We start from the raw sequence: 23,133 nt of genomic DNA, 5'->3' as shown, positions 1-23,133 counted from the left end.
TATCTTTCTGGCTTATAACCTATATTCTTATATCAAAAATTAACTCAGTTATTTAGGAGGACATTTTGTAACCAGGTTTTTCACAATGCTTATCAGAAAGTTATTTTGCTTAAAATTAGTGTTCTTTGAATACTTTACTGAGAAAATTTGATATCCAAAATGAGAATTAGGTAGCATTTACCTTAAAAACTTTCTAGACTGAAATAATTCAGCATGTGCCATGAAGTAGCACTTTGGGGACTTGATGTTCTATTTGTCCATGAACTAGAGCAAATAACCATTAAAAAATTCTTTAAAAATTTTTTTGTGTGTTTATTCATTTTTGAGAGAGAGAGAGAGAGCGAGAGCAAGAGAGAGCATGAGTAGGGGAGGAGCAGAAAGAGAGGGAGACAATCTGAAGCAAGCTCCAGGCTCTGGGCTGTCAGCACAGAGCCCGATGTGGGGCTTGAACTCACGAACTGTGAGATCATGACCTGAGCCGAAGTCAGACACTTAACCGACTGAGCCACCCAGGTGCCCCTAAAATTATTTTAAATTGATGTATGACATGTGTAATAAAAATACACAATTTATAAAAGTTTGGTTTGATGAGCATTTATGAGGTGAACACATGCATGTAAACCAGCATCCAGTCAAGAAAGAGAACTTACCAACATTCCAGTCTGACTCCTAATATCAATAGTTTTGCTAGTTTTTAAATAAGGGAACTATATTTTTGTGTTTGTGAGATTCATTCATGTAGATGCGTGTATTTATGGTTTGTTTATTTACAAATCTGCATAGGATTCTCTAGACAAACATAAAATAATTTATTAGTCTATTCTATGGTTGATGGACATTTGGATTGTTTCCAGGTTTAGACTCTTAGAAATAATACTGCTAAAAGCATTCTTATACATGTGTTTTGGTATATGTATTGTACATTTTGTTGGTTATATGTTGGAGTGGAATTACTAAACTATAGGTATGACTGTGTTCAGTTTTAGTAGAGCATGACGGTTTTCTAAAGTGATTGTAAAAATTACACTTCTATCATGTGTGTGTGAGAGTTCCATTTACTCGACTTCCTTGGCAACGTGTGATATATTGTCTGTTTTTTATTTGAGCTATTGTGATGTGCGCCAATTCTCTTGTGAGAAAAACTTTGTCCTAGTCATTGGCATGCCCTCAGTAAACTTCCAAACTAGGATTGAGCTGTTTTCTTAGTCTTCTTTTCTTTCAAGAGAGCATTGCTCTAGCATGATCCATTATTAAAGTATAATTTTTATATTTAGCAAGGAATTAAGAATATCTGTATCCTGGTAAATGCTGCTCAATACTTACCAATAACTTGGCTAAGTGAAAGAATAGCTTATGAAATGTATTAGTCAATATTTTTGAATGCAAGTGCAAAAACTAGTTTAAGTAAAAAAGTTTTAAGTAAAGTTTAAGTAAAAAATTTACTAGTTCAAGTAAAAAAGGTGACTGAGTCTTCAAGCTGAAAAGCCAGTGTAATTGGCTCCAGGGTCTAAGCTTCACTTTCCATATCAGGGAAAGAACTTCCCAGGCAAAGCTTTCTCCCTGCCTGGGGCAAGATTTTACCTGTAGGTCCAATCTCCTAGCAGTTAAACAGAAACAAAACCAAAACAACAATCATAACAACTTCTTCCTGTTTTCCTGCAGCTCTGTAGCACAAGTCCTGGAATTGAGTCTTCTTGGCTCTGATTGTACATTCCTTGGCTCAAGGTTGGCAATGATAATCTCTGGACCACATGCTCTCAGAGGAGCAACGATTCTCTGAAAAAAATTGGGGTGCTATTACAAGAAGAAGGGAGAATTGTTGGTGGCAGGCAAAAGCAAGAAATCTGCTATAGTCAGATGATTTGAAAAAGGGTATGCAATCCGTTCATTCCACTGGCTGTTACGAGACTTGCCCTTGGATCAAGCAATAGTGCTGGGATGTTGTATACATGGATTGCATTATTTTGGGCCCTGTAGAATAGCTTTTATTGAACTGTGCTTGGACATTCTGTTATCACCCTGCATTAAGAGACAGAATAATAAGCGACCCTGCAGAATTCCTGATGCTATTGTCGGATAGTCCTGAGGACACCGTTTTATTCTATTTCAGTGTCCCCTTCATAGGATCTCATGGGAGAAAATTCTCCCTGGTCTCTGTGCCAGGAAGAGTTGAACTATTTTTAAACAACTTTTGTGATTTTATCTTATGAATGCTGTGATTTCTGAAACTGACAATATTTCCCTCTTTGCATTGCCAGAATGATAGAGTCAAATTTTTTTTTATAAGTGGGACTTGAACTCACGACCCCAAGATCAGGAAACACATGCTCTACTGACCGAGTCAGGCAGGAACCCTTAGAATGATAAAGTCAATTTTATGGCTTGTTTTAATCAAGTTCAATAGGCCTCAAAGCCTAGATTTTTAGTGGTGACCTCACTCCGTTATTTTTATCTTCTATTTCCTTTAATGTGGTTTCCCATTTCTTTTCCCTTTTTATTTTGCTATATATCCTTTATAAACTTTCTGAAGTCTTTTCTGAAACAAAGTTGAGAAATGAACAGAATTTATGAAAATTTTATTCCATGCATTGAAACTATCACCACAAAGTAAGTAGATTTGCTTGGTTTTGGCAAGAAGTATATTAATAGGACTTATTTTGGGTTCCAGTTTTAGATGAAGGGATTGTGAAACACTACAGGATCAGAAGACTGGATGAAGGGGGGTTTTTCCTTACCCAGAGAAGAATCTTTTCAACACTGAATGAATTTGTGAGCCATTACACCAAGACAAGGGATGGCCTGTGTGTCCAGCTGGGAAAACCATGCTTAAAGGTAAAATGCTTTCAAGCTGTGTTGATTTTGAGGTTAACTCTTTCCCTTCAGATACTGGAGTATTAGTCATGTGATATGTCCTTTCAGGAAAAAAAAAGTCATTTGATTACCTATGGCATGGATAGAGAAACCATGGCCTATGAGCCAATACTGTCCCACACTTACATTTTAAATATTAAGTTTTATTGGAGCATAAGCATGCTTATTTATTTAAAAATTGCCTTTGATTTTTCTCTGTATGAACAGCACTTAATAGTTGCAACAGAAACCTTATGGCCCACAAAGACCTAAATATTTACTATCTCATTCTTTTCAGAAAGTTTGCCAACTCCTGACCTTAGGCACTCATTGAAGCCAGAAAATATTCATCCTTTGCTCCAAGAAATTAATCTGGTATCTTGACACTGGAGCACTTACTCATATGGCTGGAGGGAAAAAAAGTGCTGGAATGTAATTCTTATTTAGCTCTGTCTTCAAGGATATCAATATGAAATTGCTAGGCTCATTATCTGGCTGAAATATCTATATAGAAATATCATTTAAGTAACTGTTATAATAGTTTGGCCAGGCCGAACAACATTTATAGAGTTTATTAAATCTATCAGTATTCAATTATTGCATGTTTTACCTAAGTTGATTTAAAGTTATGTAGTGGACTTACATGGTAGGGGGGCAAAACCTCAGCTCCTCGTCTGAGTTCAGGTCTCATGTACTGTCCATGGGACAGCCAGCCCTATGGTTTATGCCTGGATGTCCACTGAAAGCTTCCTGGTGATGCCTGACCAAAATATTATGGACAATTAGAAGCTGAAGACTTTTGTCCAGTATGTAGGGAATTCATTGACTTAAATCCTGCCCAGTGAACATGCAACTTTGGTGTAAGTATTACATGTTGGATGGAATAGGTATGAATGACCCCACAAGAATGGTTAAGCTCATGCTAAGAATAGCTTACCTGATACAAAAGTATGGCTTAGAAAATACTCTGTTTAACCAGTATTGTTGAAAAGTGTTCACAAAGAAGCATAAATGACCTTCTGTGTACTCAAAATGCTAATGACTTGGCGGAGGGGCTAAGAATTTCCTCTGGTAGATAGTAGATTATGAACTCTCGGAGGGCAGGGGTCTTGCCTACTTTGTTTACAGAATGGCACTTTGTTGGTGCTTGAAAAATTATTATTTATTAAATGAACAAGTACATGAATGAATGAACAAATAAATAAATGAATTCAAAATAAGATGAAAAATTTAATTATGCAAAAGTATATGATACATATGGTAAACGCTATAGGCCAAAGAATTTGGGAAGTAATTGTGGATGAAGTGGAACTTCAAATGGGTCTTAACATTGGGAGGATTTAGCTTGGCAGAGGAAGGCAAAGAGGCAGAGGAAGACCATGCCAGACTCAGGCAGGCATGGCATTGGGTGTGGGGTGGGGCAGATGGACAGCAAGGTGCCTCATGTAGCAAGATTTAGGGAGGAGATCAGCTCAAAGAGGTAATGATACAGATTCTGCCATAATTGCTTTCCATTTTAAAGTAATTAGAATAAAATTTACAATATTTTGGTTTTAAAAATGGTTTCTCTTTTAAAAGTGCTTAGACTATTATTTTCAACCAAAAAATTGTTAAATCTTTTTCTTATAGTTTTTCTAATTATTCTGTGAAACAGGTACAAGTACCGGCACCTTTTGATTTGTCTTACAAAACCGTGGACCAGTGGGAGATAGACCGCAACTCCATACAGCTTCTGAAGCGATTAGGATCTGGTCAGTTTGGTGAAGTATGGGAAGGCCTATGGAACAACACCACTCCAGTAGCAGTAAAAACATTAAAACCAGGTATGAGAATGAGAATGTCAAAGGTTAAATGGCATATGTTAATTAAAAAAATTATTTTGAAGTTTATTCATTTTGAGAGAGACAGAGACAGTGTGAGTGGGGGAGAGAGAGAGGGAGAGAGAATCCCAAGCAGGCTCTGTGCTAACAGCACAGAGCTTGATGTGAGGTTCGAACTCACAAACTGTGAGATCATGACCTGAGCCGAAACCAAGAGTCAGATGCTTAACCGACTAAGCTACCCAGATGCCCTAGCATTTGTTAATTTTTATAAGCTCAACTTGCCACTGTGAATGTCTGCAAGGTCACAGGACAGCCAATGCAGGCACCAAGCAAGTACTGTAATCATGTTTTCTGGCCCAGGTGACCATAAAGCATAACATGCTTCAGATTCTAAAGGCAAGAGCATGTGCCTGGAATCAGCTAAGTCTTAAAATATCCCCAATGCAAGATTTCAACCAGGCATCTCTTCTCTGGAGTTAGGATTGTCCCTCTCCACATTTTTTCCTAGCCTTCGTTAAAAATGCTAACTTTAGGGGTGCCTGAGTGCCTCAGTTGCTTAAGTGTCCAACTCTTGATTTTAGTTCAGGTCATGATCTCACGGTTCTCGAGCCCCGCATCGGGCTTCATGCTGACAGTGCAGAACCTGCTTAAAATTCTCTCTCCCTCTCTCTCTGCCCCTCCCCCACGCATACACGAGTTTCTCTCTCTCTCTCTTAAAATAAATAAAATAAACTCTTAAAAAGGTGACTTTACTCGAAGTACTTAGAACAATACTTAAATCAATAGAACCTTGGAGATCTTCAGGGAGAAACAATTTTATTAAATACTAATTGTTTATGGTTAAAAGATAAAATGGTCCATCTAAAAGACCTCATATTTGGAAATGTAGGAACTATTTTTTCTTCCATCTTCCTTTTTCCTATCAGGGAAATTAAAAGTGAGTGTACTAAAATAATATTTATTCAGGCAGGCATTATCTCTTCCATTTTAAAAGTGAGATAAGAAAATTTAAAAAGATTAAGTAACTTTCCTGAAATGTACTAGTCATATGATCTTGAGTAAATTTTAAACTGCTCTGTGCCTCAGTTCTATCATTTGCAAAAAAGGGATACTAATAAGGCCAACCCAGCAGGATTATTATGAAGATTAAACTGGGTCATTAGTGGAAATGCTTTGAATAATGTCTGGTAAGTGACCAAGAAAAACTTTTTATTTTAATTATTATTATTACTGTTATTATTATTATTATAAGGTCAGTAAATGGAAGAGCTAGGATCTGAACTCACATCTATCACTATTGCATCACACCCCAGGGGAGAAAGTACAGCGTTACTGTAGTCGCCTCATATCTACATCTAATAACATAGGTAAGAATAATAACTAGAGGCTAGAAATTAGTTCTTTAGGGGACCTTCATTCTTTACTTAACCAGAATTCTTAAGGGTTTTGAAAGCCTCCTGATGGCAGAACTTGAGCACCTGCTGGATAGCACCATTCCTTTGGTGACATCATATCTTTGTGAAACTGGGTTTGTGGTGGTGACTGGGATCACATTCAAGAGCCACACAAAAATTTCTCTGTATTACTTTTTTAAATGGGTATTAAGTTGTTAGAACACAAATACTTTTAAAGTTGCTTTGATTTAACCAAATAATCAATAGAACTCTTAGGTATTCATTTTGGCTTAAGGGCATATCATGAAAAAAGTTACTGAGACAATGAGGATGCCATGAACCAAGAAAGTCTGGGCCCCTCTGGTGTAATAGTAAGAGCATAAAGTTTAGTATAAAATAGAACTGAGTTCAACCTTGCCTCTGCCCTCTGGGACACTGGACAATGTATTAATCTTTTGAATCTCCTCATCTGGAAGTGGGGATTATAATAGTTCCTACTTCATAGAGTTTTATGAGGACAAATTGAGTCAACGTACATAAAATATATGCAGTGAGTTCTTAATGAATGTTAGCTTCAATGGGGATGCTGACAGATGTCCACGGAAGTGCAGATTTGCTAGTGCAGGACGTCTGTCAGGCATTTACACCTGCCTCATGAAGTGATGGAGAAGCACTTTTAAGTGGCTGATGCCGTGTGAGCACTCCAGGTGAGAATGATCTATTCCAGCACCCGAGATTTTCACAATCACTGCATATATATTATTTTGAATCGTAATCTCGTTGACACTTGAGCCTAAACTTTATTGTTCAATCTAATCATTCTTTTCTCAAAACGAAGTAGCTAGCTATTCATCCTAACACTGCTCTCCAAGGAAGGCCTTCTGGAGGTCAAAAAAGAACAACAAAAAAAAAATCACTTTTCTTATATTAAAAAAAAGCGCCACGGTAGTTTTCTCTCCAACAGGAATAATTATTATTGATTTACAGTGTAATAGCAGCAAACAGCTTTGGTGATTGGTTAAATGTCTTCACTTCACTGGGGCCATTAATCAATCTTAGCGGCTATTTATTGCTTAGCAGACTACCACGCAATAAAGACGAGCCTGAAATCAACTCCCATAGTAGCTTTGACAGGCAAAAATTAATATTTAATGCTGCATTACTAGCTGACTTGAAATTGGGTCTCTGCTGTGTAGCTGGTCAGCTGCAACCAGCGTAGCCATGGAGTGCTCTGAGCATCCTTCACCTGCAGAGGCTCCTGATGTACCGTGGTTTTTCAGGTCTTGTGGGTAGTCTGATTTGGCAATGATTCGAGTGTCCTGCATTTCACAAATCTGATGGCTACCAAAGCATTAGAGTAGAAACATATTGTGTATATAAATTGCCTGAATGGCGACTATTATCACTGGAAACTTAATGAATCAGATTATGTTGAGAGTGTGGTGGGAAGAATCCCACTATATCCATATTTGACCATAGGCCAAACTAAATTTAACAAGAAGAAAGTCCTTCATTATGGTTTGGGTGCCTCTTTTATTCTCAGCTCCATTTTGCCACTATGATTCGAAATTTTAATCCTCTTTGATTATGTAGATAATTCCAATTCCAATGATAGGGATGGAATTGAGGAAGTACAGAAGATCATGATGGAAATGAGAATAGGTCATTTTTCTCTATTCTTCCTCAGTAAGTCCTTGCCCCTTCCTCTCCTCAGTCTGTGAAAAAAATACAGTTGATCTATTTGGTTTTTCCTAGAATATGCTTATTAATAATAATTACAAATAATGGCCTACAGTCATTGAACATATATGTTCCTGTTATTGCAATTTCCTGATAATGATTTTACGGTATCAGTAGGGTTATTAGCCATGTTATACAGATGAAGAAGTGAAGTTTGGAGATGTTTGGTAACTCGCTGAAGATTACCCAGTGAGCTAGGATTTGACCAGAATCTGGAGTTGAATCAAGCCTGTGTTCTGAACTTCTAGACTCTCAGGGGAATACCAAAGGCTAGACTGCCTAAATGGTTTATGTGAAATGATCTGCAAGTCACATGGAACTCGTCTTGACTTCGTATTAATAAATAAGTCAGACTGCTATTTTAGAATGTCAAAGCTTATCCATGCCTGGGTTCAAATATCAGTTGTGAAGTCTTCATCATGAGATACTGATGAATGGGACAGTCTCTTTGAGCATCAGTGGAAATGATATTTGCACTATCCATAGTGAATACTGAGATATGAAATGACAGTATTCCTTCAATTACAGCAATACTTCTGATACATCACATCTTTAAAAATAATGAAAGATTTTTGAAAATTATCAGTAAAGTGTAAACTCCAGGTATCCTTCCTCTTCTTAGATTTTGTTATTAACTACGTGGCACTTTGCAAGGTAAGAGTTGAACCATTAAAATACAATTTAATTGTAGGCGAGTCTTCAAAATAGGTCCCAATACTTCTCCCTTATCATTTGGTTAATCTATTAAGAGTCTGACTTATGGAAGTATTAACATAGGAGAAAATGTTGAAGATCAATTTCAAGTTAGACATAAAAGACTAGTGCAAAAAAACACTCAGTTTTGGGTGTAGCCCTTGAATATTTTCTATTTGGCCTATACCATATGTCCCTACAGAATTAAGGACATAAATATGGCAGAATGTCATGGCTTCAGGATTGTTATCCAGCTGTTCCCACAGTGGGTACCAAGGACAGGGCAGCTATCAGTCTTCCCTGGATCCTGGACCAAAAAGCTCTGGCTGCAGTAATTAACCATTCAGTGTCCTCCAGCATTCATGTTAATAGAATGCCTTCTTTTCGTGCTCTTAATTTGCTTGCCTTGTTTTATCAGTTAGACTGCCAGTCTCTCCTTTTTCCTTCATTTCTCATATGGACCTGAATCAACCTCTCCTCACCTACAGGTCATAACACATAAATTACACACCCTTGATGCACCAACACATCAGTTATTAGGTTGCCCTGGGTGGACTGATTCTCTTCTTTGATAAATCTGAAGATTTGTGACACCAATGCTCTTATTTTACTGAGAAGCAGGAAGCAATCTTGGTGATTCCCACCAGACTGCTGTGAGGATAGGAATGCCTCAATAACAGAAAGTGATTTCCTCCTCTTCTTGTTTCAGGTTCAATGGATCCAAATGACTTCCTGAGGGAGGCACAGATAATGAAGAACCTAAGACATCCAAAGCTTATCCAGCTTTATGCTGTTTGCACTTTAGAAGATCCAATTTATATTATTACAGAGTTGATGAGACATGGAAGTCTGCAGGAATATCTCCAAAGTAAGCTAAAGACTTAATAAAAGGAAGAAAGGAGGGATTTAGTTTAACTAGTCCTATAAATGTCAATTTAGCAAGCCTTCTATAACCCAAAGGATATTTACTATGTGTATATCTGTGAGAATGAATGGCTCAACTAGTTTTTAATAGGATATATACCGTGTGCTCAAAGGGAGGGAAAATATTTATGTAGTGAAGAACAAATTGTTCGCAACAGACATATCAGAGTACGTAAATGTAATGTAGAAAATTGAAGAATAGGTGTTTGGCGTGATGCTTTGTTTCCTGCAATAACTAATGGAACATTATCAGTCACGGGCCAATTTGTTCTATGGCTCAGAATTAGGGAACATGGGATACTTTTGGGGAAAGAGAGGGAGAGGTACCCTCATTCTTTTTCCTTTGCCAGTGTTAACATCATACTTGTTGGTGTTTAATATACTTCCACTGCTGGGCAGCATTAGAAATTTCAGACTAAAAAGCAGAAATATACAATTGCTTTATTTCTACATCTGCTTCCTGTAGTCAGAGAAGACTTAAGGGCATTGTGAAATTTTGATGTTTATTGCAAATGAATAATTTAATAAGCAACAATATAATGAGTATTAAAATGAGATGTTCAAAGTAGTGGAGATCAAGTACTGAGAGAATAATTCATGCTTAAAAAAAGAGACTTTTTCTATTGCTTTCCTGAAATGTCAGAGTGGGATTGATAGAACGTGCAGAGGTAAAGGGAGGTGAGAATAATGTAACAAAGATATTAGAAAGATAAGAGTATTCTCTGATTTCAGGGTGACTTGTGAAGCTGGCGGTATTAAATTGCAAAACTGGGGAAGAACAAAGGACCTGGGCCTGTTAAATGCTGTTAAAAATTATGCCTAGCTCCTTTGCATAAGGATTTCAAATTTAACAGTATCAGAATATGTTAGCCACCGTGGAAAAACTAACCTCAGCCATTGCCCCCTTTGCCTTATTCCCTGGGACAAAAGTACAGTCATTATCTTGGGTCCATCTTTAACAAAAATGATTTGTCAAGGGCACAGTTTCAATTCTAATATTCAATTCTCAGTCTTCAGACCTGTTAGCATTTATTTCAACGGACACTCTTTCCCTTTGGAAATACCTCTTCATTTGGCCTCCAGGACACTTCACTCAATGGCTTTTCCTCCTATCTTTTTTGTTGGTTCTTCTCCCATCTATGTGATTTCTCTTATCTCTCAGACCTCTTGGAATTTTGTAACATCACCAGTTACTTGCTAAGCACAGTCAGTTTCAATGTTAAATAATATTTATGTATCAAAGACTCCTGAAACCACATCCCTCCATTACTTCAGAATCATAAATCCAACTGCTTTCTTGACTACTCTACTTGAACCGTTCTCTGGATAACATAGGTATGATGCAGCAACACTCCCCTCTCCCAAATCCCAGAGGCACTTATTTCTTGCTCATGCTATGTGTGCAAAATAGATTGGTTGGTCGCTCAGGTGTTTTGATCACCTTGGCAGGGAAAGGGATGGGACTAATCCCATTCTGGCTCTTCGAGTTCCAACCAGGAGATGCAGAGATAACTTCTGTGCCCTTTTTCATTTGGTCAAATCAAGTCAAAAGGAATAGGGAAGTACAATTCTTTAAAGTGGTTGCAAGGAGGAAAAAAAATGTTTGTGAACAGCTGGAATTTTCTACTCCAGGTGTCTATTAAAAAGTCTCAAAACAGCCATGTCCAAAACTGATCTTATGTATCCCCAGTAATCTGCTACTCTTGTGGTCTTCCTGTCTTTGACAATGTCAACACTCAGGCCTAATCTCTTGATCATCTGTACTTCTCACAGTTTCTATCTAACTAATCTGAAAACCCCATTGGCTTCTTTCCAAATATATCCAGGATTTTGTCACCTCTCAGCACTCCTACCCTGGTCTAAGCTGAATCAACTCCTTCCTGGATTAGGCAACAGTCTCTTAAATGGTCTCCCTTGTTTAGTTCTTGCTCCCTTCAGTCTCCACTCAAAACAGGAGGTGGAGAGAGCCTGTTAAAAGGTAAATCAGATTGTGTTCCCCCCTCAGCTCAAAGCCTTCTGTGACTCACTGGTTTTCTCTATATAACCCATAAAGTCCTACATGGCCCAGCTTTCCATTACCTCACTGACCACATCTCTCCCAGTGTCTCCCTTGTTCAGTCTGTGTCAGCTGCACTGTCCTTTGCTGCTCTTCATTTCTTCCAGGTGCGCTTTGCTTCAGGCCCTTCGTGCTTTTTCCATCCTCTATCTGAATTCCACCCCCCTCCCATTACTTACCCATGTACTCATTTCCTCACTTCTGAAAAGTCTTTCCTCAGACATTCCCGTTACAGTGAGTCTTTCAATGGTCAACCTCTGAATTCTAAAATTTAATCTCCCTCTTCTGTCTCTTTGTATTCCTTTTTTCTGCTTTTTTGTTTTCCTTTTTCTTAGCTGTTAATCATCATATAGTGCATTGCTTTTTTAAAGAAGTTTATTTATTTATTTTGAGAGAGAGAGAAACAGTGCACGAGTTGGGGAGGGGCAGAGAGAGAGAGGGAGAGAAAGAGAAGCCCAAGTAGGCTCTTCACTGCCAGCGTAGAGCATAATGTGGGGTTTGAACTCACAAACTGTGAGATCATGACCTAAGCCGAAGTCAAGAGCCAGATGATTGGGGCACCTGGGTGGCTCAATTGATTAAGCATCCAACTTCAGCTCAGGTCATGATCTCACAATTCATGGGTTTGAGCCTCACATCGGGCTCTGCACTGCAGAGTGTGCTTGGGATTTTCTTTCTCCTCCTCTCTCTCAAAATAAATAAACTTAAAAAAAAAAGAGCCAGATGCTGAACTGAGTCACCCAGGCATCCCAATGCATGACTTTTTAATATGGCTTATTGTCAGCATCTTCTCAAATACAACTCCCTGAGGACAGAGATTTTTCTTTATTTTAATGATAGAAGAGTGTCAGGCACATAGAAAGTGTGCTCTGATTATGTGTTGACCGAATAAATGAAAAAAAAAATTAATGGATAGATTAACTGGGGCTATTCTAAACCTAATATGATCAGGACTTGGGGTTGAGCTTGTCTTGAGACTCTTGGTGTCAGCTTGACAAGATCCACTTATTAATTACGAACTCCTCTGGCACTGAGAATTTTTGTGGTTTGTTAATGTGTTTTACTCAGGGGTGAGCACAAACCCTGTCATATTCTGGATTGGGCTATCAGGGTCAAGTTTACCAAGGCCTTCTTTGCTAAGATACTTAGTAGCCATGAGAAATAATGAAGAGATGCTCATTACAGACAATCCCTTCCCAATCAAGAGGGCTTAAATTCAACAAAGTGATCTTAAAATGAATCTGCCACGTTTAAACAGCCCATCATGATACATATTATAAGCTGAAAGACTCAAGTGATGGAACATAGTTGAAAATATTTTCTTGTTGCGGATGTAAATTGTCACAGAATTGTGAACCTTTATATCAGTTTTGACAGCTGACTGTTGCATTAGAAGTGTGTTCTGAGGTTCCCCTGGGCAGTTCCTAGGCCATTCTACTCTTTCAGGGTAGAAAATATGTTAGTACTCGATTTCCTTCACTATTGTGCTGGTCAGTGAAAACTTTATATCCACTGTAATAGAATTAGATGTTGAATTTGATAGCTGAAATGACATACATAGTTTTCTATGGAACCATCTTTGTAGACCCTAAGCTTGGCTGAATATTTTTTTTGTAATAAATTTCTCCAAAATAGAAGAGGCTTACCAAAAAACTTTAGCATTGAGGGTAATTGATGTCCAGTATTTCCTGCTGAAATTTAAAGAGAATAAATATCTGCATTTTTTTTTGCATATATACATACTGTTTAAAATAAATCAAGCTCCAGCATCTTGTTCATCATTCTCATGGACCGTTCACTAAAGTGGACTGAGGTAGACAGGAGCGTTTTTACTAAGATACCCTTCAGCTGGCTACAACTGTAGCCCCAACATTCAGGTCCTCAGGAATCATGTGTAACGTAGGTTTTAGGGAGGAGTATAGAATAGTTTTTAAGAGCATGAGATTTCAACCTCAAACATGCCTGAACTTGAATCGCCACTCTACAACTTATTACCTGTTCTTCTAAGTAGCAGAAACTCCTATGAAAGGGGGCAAATAGTAATAACACTTACTTCATGTAGCTGTGAGTATAAAATGAGGTGATGTACTAAAAAACCAAATGAGACAGTGGTAGGAGAGGTGCATATATTTACAATTTATTTTTCTAAAAAAAACCCACACTGTGTAGTACTTACTATATGCCAGGCATTTTTGTAAATGTTGTACAAATATTAACTTAGTTCTTTCCTCTAACGACCTGATGAAATGAGTATTATTATTATTATCATTTCTATTTGATAGTGGAAGAAACTGAAGGATGGACAAGTTTATAACTTATCCAAGGTGGTTGAACCAGAATTCAAACCCAGGAAATCTGGCTCCGTAGTCCATGCTTTTAACCGTGTGCATAGCACTGACATTATTTTCTTAACATGAACCTGTATTCGTTATCTATCGTGCACAAAAAATTACCCAAAACTTAGTGGCTTAAGTCAGCAAGCATTTATTATCTTACATTTTCTGTGGTCAGGAATCCAGGTGCAGCTGAGCTGGGTCTTCTACCTCGGGGTTTCTTACAAGGCTGCAGTCAAGGTCTTGGCAGGTGCTTCAGTTATCTGAAGGCTCTAGGGGAAGTTGATCTATTTCCAGGCTCACTCAGGTGATTGTTGGCAGGAGTTGGCTTCTCCAGGGCTGTTGGATTGAGGAAGTCAGTTCCTTGCTGGTTGTTGGCAGGAAGCTACCCTATGTTCCTTGGTACATGGACCTCTCCATAGGGCAACTTTCGCCATGACAGTTGGCTTCATCAGACTGAGCAAGTGAGAGAGCAAGAGAGAGGAGAGTTCTTGCAAGATGAAGCCATAGTCTTTTATAACTTATCTTGGAAGCGATACCCCATCATTTTGGTCATATTTTATTGGTTAAAAGTGACTCAGTAGTCCAGACCACATTAAACGGAAGGGAATGTCACAGAAGCCCAAATACCAGGAGGTAGAGAATATTAGGGGCCATTTTAGAAACTGTCTACCACTTGGCCTAGGACTAGTCACCAGTTTATCTTGGCTTTTTCACATTTCTTTTCGTATCGAGTTAATTTGATATCAAAAGGCATAGCTATTTTGGCTGTCATGGCAGCAATGCTTTGCCATTATGCTGCACACTAAGTTATGTTTTGTTGTTTTGCTTACATCTCATTTTACACTGAAGAATCAATGTTAGCTGCTATAACATACAATTCAAAAAATTTAGTGATGTGACAAAGATATGCATTTAAAAAAATTTAAATCCAAGTTGGTAAACATATAGTATAATAATGGTTTCAGAAATAGAATTCAGGGATCCATTATTTACATATAACACCCAGCGTTCATCCCAACAAGTGGCGTCTTTAATGCCCATTACCCATTTAGCCCATCCCCCTACTCAACACCCCGCCAGCAACCCTGTTTGTTCTCTTATGGTTTGTCTCCCTCTCTGTTTGTATCTTGTTTTTGCTTCCTTTCCCCTGTGTTCATCTGTTTTGTTTCTTAAATTCCACATGAGTGAAATCCTGTATTTGTCTTGCTCTGACTTGCTTAGCGTAATACTCTCTAGTTCCATCCACGTCATTGCAAATGGCAAGATTTCATTCTTTTTGATCACCAACTAATATTTCATTGTGTATATATATATATATATATATATATATATATATATATATATATGCCACATCTTCTTTTTTTTTCCCAACGTTTTTTATTTATTTTTGGGACAGAGAGAGACAGAGCATGAACGGGGGAGGGGCAGAGAGAGAGGGAGACACAGAATCGGAAACAGGCTCCAGGCTCCGAGCCATCAGCCCAGAGCCTGACTCGGGGCTCGAACTCATGGACCGCGAGATCGTGACCTGGCTGAAGTCGGACGCTTAACTGACTGCGCCACCCAGGCGACCCTGCCACATCTTCTTTATCCATTCATCAGTCAATGGACATTTGGGCTCTCCCTGTAATTTGGCTATTGTTGATAGTGCTGCTATAAACATGGGGGTGCATGTGCCCCTTTGAAACAGCACACCTGTATCCCTTGGATAAATGCCTAGTAGTGCAATTGCTGGGTCATAGGGTAGTTCTATTTTTAATTTTTTGAGGAACGTCCATACTGTTTTCCAGAGTGGCTACACCAGTTTACATTCTCACCAACAGTGCAAAAGGGTTCCTCTTTCTCTGCATCCTCACCAGCATCTGTTGTTTCTTGAGTTGTTAATTTTAGCCATCCTGACAGGTGTGAGATGGTATCTCATTGTGGTTTAGATTTGTACTTCCCTGATGATGAGTGATGTTGAGCATTTTTTCATGTGTCAGTTGGCCATCTGGATGTCTTCTTTGGAAAAGTGTCTATTCATCTCTTTTGTCCATTTTTCACTGCACTATTTGTTTTTTGGGTGTTGAGCTTGATAAGTTCTTTATAGATTTCGGATACTAGCCCTTAATCTGATATGTCATTTGCAAATATCTTCTCCCATTCCGTTGGTTGCCTTTTAGTTTTGCTGATTGTTTCCTTTGCTGTGTAGAATTTTTTTATCTTGATGAGGTCCCAATAGTTCATTTTTGCTTTTGTTTCCCTTGCCTCTGGAGACACATCAAGTAAGAAGTTGCTGTGGCCGAGATCAAGGAGGCTGTTGCCTGTTTTGTCCTCTAGGATTTAAAAAATAAAAAAAATTTTTTTTCTTTTTTTGAGAGAGACAGAAAGTGACAGAGCATACATGGGGGGAGGGGCAGAGAGGGAGACACAGAATCTGAAGCAGGCTCCAGGCTCTGAGCTGTCAGCACAGAACCTGACACAGGGCTTGAGCCCATGAACCATGAGATCATGACCTGAACTAAAGTCGGACATTAAACTGATGGAGCCACCCAGGCGCCCGCCTCCTCTAGGGTTTTGATGGCTTCCTGTCTTATGGTTAGGTCTTTCATCCATTTTGAGTTTATTTGTGTGTGTGGTGTAAGAAAGTGGTCCAGGTTCATTCTGCACATTGCCGTAAAAATATGCATTTTTGATATGCATCACACTGCTCTTCTGAGTGGCACTCCTTAGATGGTGACGTAGGGATTTAGACTCCTTTCATCATGTGGCTCTGCCATTTCAAAATGTATTTCTTCTAGTTACAAAACTGCGGGAGATTTTAAGGATTAGGCCTGTAAGTGACGGACATCCTCTCTTGCACGCATTGCAGTGCACGGAACTAGTGGCATGATCCAATTTAACTGCTAGGGAAGATGGGGAATATAGTCCTCTGTGTTTGCCCAGGAAGAAGAGGACAAATGGATCAGTGAGAAGTTAGTTTCACCGCATATCCTATTTAAATATACTGCTTGCAGGGGTGCCTGGGTGGCTCATTTATTTAAGCATCTGACTCTTGATTTCAGCCCAGGTCGTGATCTCATGGTTGTGGAATTGAGCCCCACGTTGGGCTCCATGGTGAGTGTGGAGCCTGCTTAAGATTCTCTCTCTGTCTTCCTCTACCCCTCTCTCTCATTTGCGCGTGCTCTCTCTCTCTCTCTCTCTCTAAAAAATAAAATAAAATAAAAATAAATAAAAAAAATATGCTGCTTGCATTAAAAAATAAACATGTATTTACCGACACATACACATACACACACTGTGCTTAGGTCTTCACCGTTAAAAAAAAATCTCCTCAACTCTGTTTATTTCATTTTTTATTGAAAAGATAGCATACATTATGGAAAGAGCACACATCATAGGGCATAATTTATCATTACTTAAGAGTGAGCAAGTAAATAATGGTATAGCCACTGCATAAATCAAGAGTGAGAACATGGCTAGCACTCCAGAAACTCCCTAAGTCCCATATCATTGACAGCCGTTCACAGTCATGAATTTCTTGATAATCACTTTCCCATGATTCACACTTTCCTCTGCCAACTGCCAACTCTTTTGTTGTCTTCCTTTCTTGACTAGGGTTTGGAAGTTGACATCTCCTCCTGCTGTCTCCATGTCCTCAGTTTCTGTTCTGCCCTCAACCCCTTGTCCCCCATCTCCAGTGAAGTTGTTCATCCTGTCACTAAGGCATTCAGTTCTTACCTTGCTGGACTTACTTGTGGAATTTGGCAACGGTGGTGACCTTCTCAAAACCTTTGACTGTTAGGGTGTTCTCTTCTGGTTCTTCTTTCATTCTTTTAACTGATTCCTCTCAGTTTTCGTGCAGATTTATCTTCCTCTGCCCACCCTAAATGTTGATGTTTCTCATGATTCTGTCACTTCCCAGCAGTCTCGCCCACTTTTAATGTTTAACTCCTACTCATCAACTGTGATTGTTAAGTTGACATCTTTAGCTACGTGCTCTCTCCTGAGCTCCAGACCCTTGTGCATGTCTTCATTTAGACATTTCCGTTTGAGTAATCCATATGTATCTCTACCGTGACAAAGCTTAAACTGTTTAATTCCAGTTAGGCAGCAGCAATGAGAATAAAAACAGGTAGGGTTTACCTGGTTCTTTCTAGGTGCCAGGCTCTGCTTTAAGTGCCTTACATGTATTAACTCATTTTAACAACCAATACCATAAGGTAATTACAATTACCACAACATAGATGGAAACACTGAGGCACAGGAGTGTTAAGCGGCTTGCCTAAGGTTAGGAAGAAATGTGAGCCCTGTGAAAGCCCTGATCCAGATTCTGGTACTCTAACTTCAAGCCAGTTTTTCAACACCTGAGCTATAGTTGCCTCTCAAGTCAGAAGTTGTGCCTAAGACTCTTGACCATGAATCCAACACACTTTTGGTAATATTTGGCTTATTCGGTCAGGGATGATGATAGTTTGGATTTATATGAGACCTTTTAATTCTCCAGAAATCTGAAGACATCTACTAACCAGTAGAGCAGCTAAACAGTATCCAGGATGGCTGACCGCATTGCACAAAGTCCCCACATAGTAAAACTAACCTCTCTACTAATGGCCAAACTGACTCTCCTGCATAATTTTCTGATTATGAGTAGTGGGAGAAACTGTGTCTATCAAAGGCATGTCCATGCCTGGAGAGATGAGCAAACCATCTCTAGGATTAACAGGCTTAAAAAGGGAAACGAAAAAAGTGCATCAAGCTTAATGAAGTACAAATGTAACACACACATTTTATAACTACTGATAGAGTCTTCATTTTTGTTACTGAACTGATTTCTAAGAACAATATGATGGAAGAATGAGAAATTTTCATTGGCTCAGCCATGCAAATTAGTATTATTTTATAGCGTCAAGGACTAAAACAAACTGTGCAATGTTTGAAGGAAATCTAGAGGCAACCAAGTAAATAATTTCCACGAAGAGATGAGTCAGTGGTGCGTGCTATGGAAAATGACAATACCTGGACTCTTTCAGGTATTTATAGCTGTGTTTGAATCATGTGATACTGCTGTTTCTTTCTCAGTGTAGTGTTCCTTTAGGGGAGGGAGGGCCACAGCCTTGGAATGTGTTTGGACTTTGAAAATTGTTGCCCTTCACAGGAAATGAATAGTTTGTATTATGTTTCTTGCTCAACAGATCGGTGCTATGGCACTTAAGCCCACTGGTAGCTCATTCATCGTCATTCTCAGAATTCACTTTAATAATTCAAATGTTCTCCAAAGTAAACCTTTGACTTTCTCTTATTGCTCAGATGATGCTGGAACAAAAATCCACCTGACCCAGCAGGTAGACATGGCAGCACAGGTTGCCTCTGGAATGGCTTATTTGGAGTCCCAGAACTACATCCATAGAGATCTGGCTGCCAGAAATGTCCTTGTTGGTGAACATAATATCTACAAAGTTGCAGATTTTGGACTTGCAAGGGTTTTTAAGGTGAATTTTGTTTTGTTCTATTTAGGTTTTGTCATGGGTTAAAAGACTAACAACATACTAGTAGTCTAATAGATTTGCTGTTATTCTTCAAAATAATCTTTGTCCAAGTTGTGTGGTCCACAATCTTTGTCCACAGTTGTGTGGTAGCCTAAAGCCTTACAGATAAACTACCTGCTGTTTCTATTTCTTCACCAAGGAGAAAAAAACAGAGAAAATGATGCCCACCCAGATGGGAAAGTATGTGATTAAGTTTGTGGCTGAAGTAATGATCCATTTTTCAGTACCAGTAAGCCTCTGGCTGTCTGTCTCTGTTTTCCTTACAAAAGGCATCACATTTTCTATAGTTACCCCATCCCCCTTTGCTTACTTTATGCCAACTAAAATTTCATGCTGCCAGAATTCTTCAGTAATCATTGGCTTTTTAATTCCGCCCCTCCCCTCATTTCATGACATCAGGCCAAAAGAAACTTATATAAGAGATATAGTATTAGGTGTTTTTCTCCTCATTTTCAATTTCTACATTGTGCCCTAAAAATATGGATGTGGAACATGAAACACAACATATAAGTGATTCTTTTTTGATCTTCATGAATTCATCATCTCTTTTCTTGATAAATTAATTAGAACCCCAGTGAGTTGATATATTAATTTAAATCATTTGGATCCTACTTTTCAGTATTAGAAAGTGGTAATGTGGTAATTATTAAACTCGGCTCTTCAATACCAGCAGTAAGTTTGAAAACAGACAGGCTTTGCTTTCATTATTTTTTTGTTGTTCTTTTTTTATTTGCTGAAGACCAGTTGCTAAATACCATCACACATGAATTCTCTCAAGTGTAGTAGAGTGCTCCTGCCAATGCTATTTTTAGCACATAGTAGGCCCTTATATGACATTGCATTAATAACTTCTCATAGATTCCTCAGTCTTATAAGCCAGATTTGGAATTTGCTACTGTAATCATCAATTGACCTAAGCTCATTTTGAATCTTTTCCCACTAAATTTTAATGTGAAGCAGGTTACAGATCAATGAGGGTAGAAAAAAAAAATATATATATATATATCACTGGAATGTGGCTTGATTCCTAAATGCATTAACAGGTAGATAACGAAGACATCTATGAATCCAAACACGAAGTAAAGCTGCCAGTGAAGTGGACTGCACCTGAAGCCATTCGTGCTAATAAATTCAGCATTAAGTCCGATGTGTGGTCATTTGGAATCCTTCTTTATGAAATCATTACTTATGGCAAAATACCTTATAGTGGTGAGTAATTAATCCTGAAATGGGCCTTTCTGCTGCAGGTCACTTACTTAGGTGTGACTTTAACTGCTTTGGCCAGGCTTAGCGGGCAGAGTTATGAGGCTGACCACACCATGTGCCTGTGGGAGCATAATAGATAAAATTTGATGATGATGATTTGCATTAATGAGGTGGTTTATTGCCTCTGTATCCTTTGCTCTTAAATTGCAGTCTTATAGACATTATTTGCTGCAAGATTTAGTTTAATCTCTGCAGTCTGGGAAGGGGATGGTAGACCTCATAGTCTCACCAAGGAAATCAGTTTGCTTTGTAATCTGGAGTATAATTATCTCTGAATTTAAGACCCTGATCTTTAACTTGTCTTTTGTTGGTCCCATTCTGTATTATTTAGGCATGACAGGTGCTCAGGTAATCCAGTTGTTGGGTCAAAACTACAGACTCCCTCAACCACCTAACTGTCCACAAGAATTCTACAACATCATGTTGGAATGCTGGAATGCAGAGCCTAAAGAACGGCCAACCTTTGAGACATTGCAATGGAAACTTGAAGACTATTATGAAACAGAATTTTCATATTCAGAGGCAAATAACTTCGTAAGATGAACACGGAAAGGAACATTAAATAATGAAGTAGCAAAAAAGTTCAATAATCAGTCCAGAAATAAAGCTTATTAATCAACTGTGAAAAGAGCTTACCTTGACACATTCAAGTGATAGGGTCAACTTGGCCATGTATTATGAAAAAGATTATATGTTCATTTTATCGACTGGCCCACACTGCTGGACAGTCTATGATGATATTTTATCACTGTCTGGCAAAATCAAGCACACTAAATCCAGTTATTTTTCTTTTTTAAAAATACTTACATTTGTATTTATTGTTTGAATCACCTATCAAGAGGATCAACAGATGATAGTCAATTTTTACTCAGTGACTGTTGTAGCATTTTCCTGTTTACTGATTAAAGTGGTTATTCATTATTCCTCGGTTTGCTGAATCCCATCAGGATGTTATTATGAAGGAATCTGATTGCTTTGCTGCACAGCAGGACCTGTGCTTTGAGATTTTTTTTTTCTCTTTTAAAATATCCTGTAACTACAATGATGGTAAAGCCATGTTAGATGACTTGATTGTACTTGGAGTAATTGCACATATTTTTTTTTCCTATGCATAAAATAATGAAGCAGCTGTTGAGAAAAAGAATTAAAATTTCTCACATTTTGTAGAAGGAAATCATGGGATTTTTCTTTACCTCAGTATGTGTCATCTGAGAATCATCTACGTTAGTTTTAATCTCCTAATGTTAAGAATCAGATTGCAAGGCAGATGAGTTATTATCTCTGGAAATAGGTGAAAAACATCTAATAGCCCGCGAAATCAAGAAATGAGTATAAAATAGTTTAGGAAAATGAGAAGAGAGTAGTAGGATTGCTATAGCTTGGGTTTCTGAATAATTTTTAAAAAATGGGCCTATGACATATAGGCTGGAGTTTTAAATTGACTACAATATAGGTCAAGCTTGGTTTTAGATCTAGAGGCTAGAAATAATGTCTGACCTTGGTTATGAAACTGTATTTTTGTCTGGTAAGACAAATGGGTTTTTACTCATCTTAAATGGCATTAACCTTTGTAAGAATGTTACTGTCTTCTTAAGCAATGGGTGTATCAAATTTTGTGCTTCATTAGATGATGAGGGAGGGTTCTCAAAGGTAGTTTCAAAATCAAGGAGATATACAAAGATCTTCTGCCATAAAGTAATATGAATGAAACAAGCCATGAGGAAACAGAAGATTTCGAGTATATTTTCTCATCTTTAAAGCAGAAGAGGAGCATATTTAAACCATCACAGAAACCCACATTCAAAGTGGATGAAGCACTATGTGTGAGCTCCGACTGGAAGGCTGGAGGTAGAGAGGGCTCTAGGTACCTGACCGCTAGCACTTTAGCGATGTTGACAGGACTCATGTTATTCCCATCCTCTCCTGTGTCACCAGCGTTGTCCTCATTCTCATAGTCACAGATGGCTTGGTAGCAGCTGGGGCTCCCTGCTCTTTTCTCCTCATCCAGAAAATGGGAAATATCTCTCTATGCATTTTTAGCGTGCATAAAAACCATTCTTTTTATGTTCAGGCAAATCGGGGTCATATGCCCTTCCCTGGATGAATGATAGACTTAACGTAAATGTTATGTGCTGATTGGCTTGGCAGAAGTTGTGCCACTCAAGCTGGGAATGTGACCATTTTTTCTGGAGACAAGTTGGGAGGTTGACTTATCTGAATAAAATTAGATGCTGGGTAGGTATCCATTAAGGAGAAAATCCCCTGAGATTTAAGTAGGTGTATATACAGACATTCAAACTTCTCTGACTAAAATGGGTCATGTAGAGCTAACAATAATAGAGGCTTTTGACTTTTTTATAAATAGAAAATAGTTGTAAGCTAAGGTCAGCACTAATTATTTAAATCAATTGACTATGTATAAGACAACTTTATTTAAAGTCAGAGACTAATTGTGAAAATTCAACTACTATATAATTTGTCTTATATAAATTTCTAAGTAAGATCTGATTTTGAAACATATAA

The 23,133-nt window shown here is 38.2% G+C and overlaps 1 protein-coding gene across 1 annotated transcript in view; it reads left to right on the top strand.

The window, feature by feature from the left end:
• FRK (fyn related Src family tyrosine kinase) overlaps window positions 1-22,057 on the top strand; it is a 105,134-nt gene extending 83,077 nt beyond the window's left edge. The window contains exons 3-8 of the mRNA XM_042939652.1: window positions 2,669-2,832; window positions 4,505-4,673; window positions 9,210-9,368; window positions 19,106-19,287; window positions 20,388-20,553; window positions 20,942-22,057. Of these exons, the coding sequence (XP_042795586.1) occupies window positions 2,669-2,832; window positions 4,505-4,673; window positions 9,210-9,368; window positions 19,106-19,287; window positions 20,388-20,553; window positions 20,942-21,153 (1,052 nt within the window). The 3' untranslated portion in view covers window positions 21,154-22,057. The remainder of the gene's footprint in view (window positions 1-2,668; window positions 2,833-4,504; window positions 4,674-9,209; window positions 9,369-19,105; window positions 19,288-20,387; window positions 20,554-20,941) is intronic.
• The last annotated feature ends 1,076 nt before the right edge of the window (window positions 22,058-23,133 follow it).

Source organism: Panthera leo, chromosome B2 (genome assembly GCF_018350215.1).
Source record: "Panthera leo isolate Ple1 chromosome B2, P.leo_Ple1_pat1.1, whole genome shotgun sequence".
Lineage (NCBI taxonomy): Eukaryota > Metazoa > Chordata > Mammalia > Carnivora > Felidae > Panthera > Panthera leo.
Note: the sequence above shows the minus strand (reverse complement) of the source record. Positions and strands in the feature narration are given on the sequence as shown.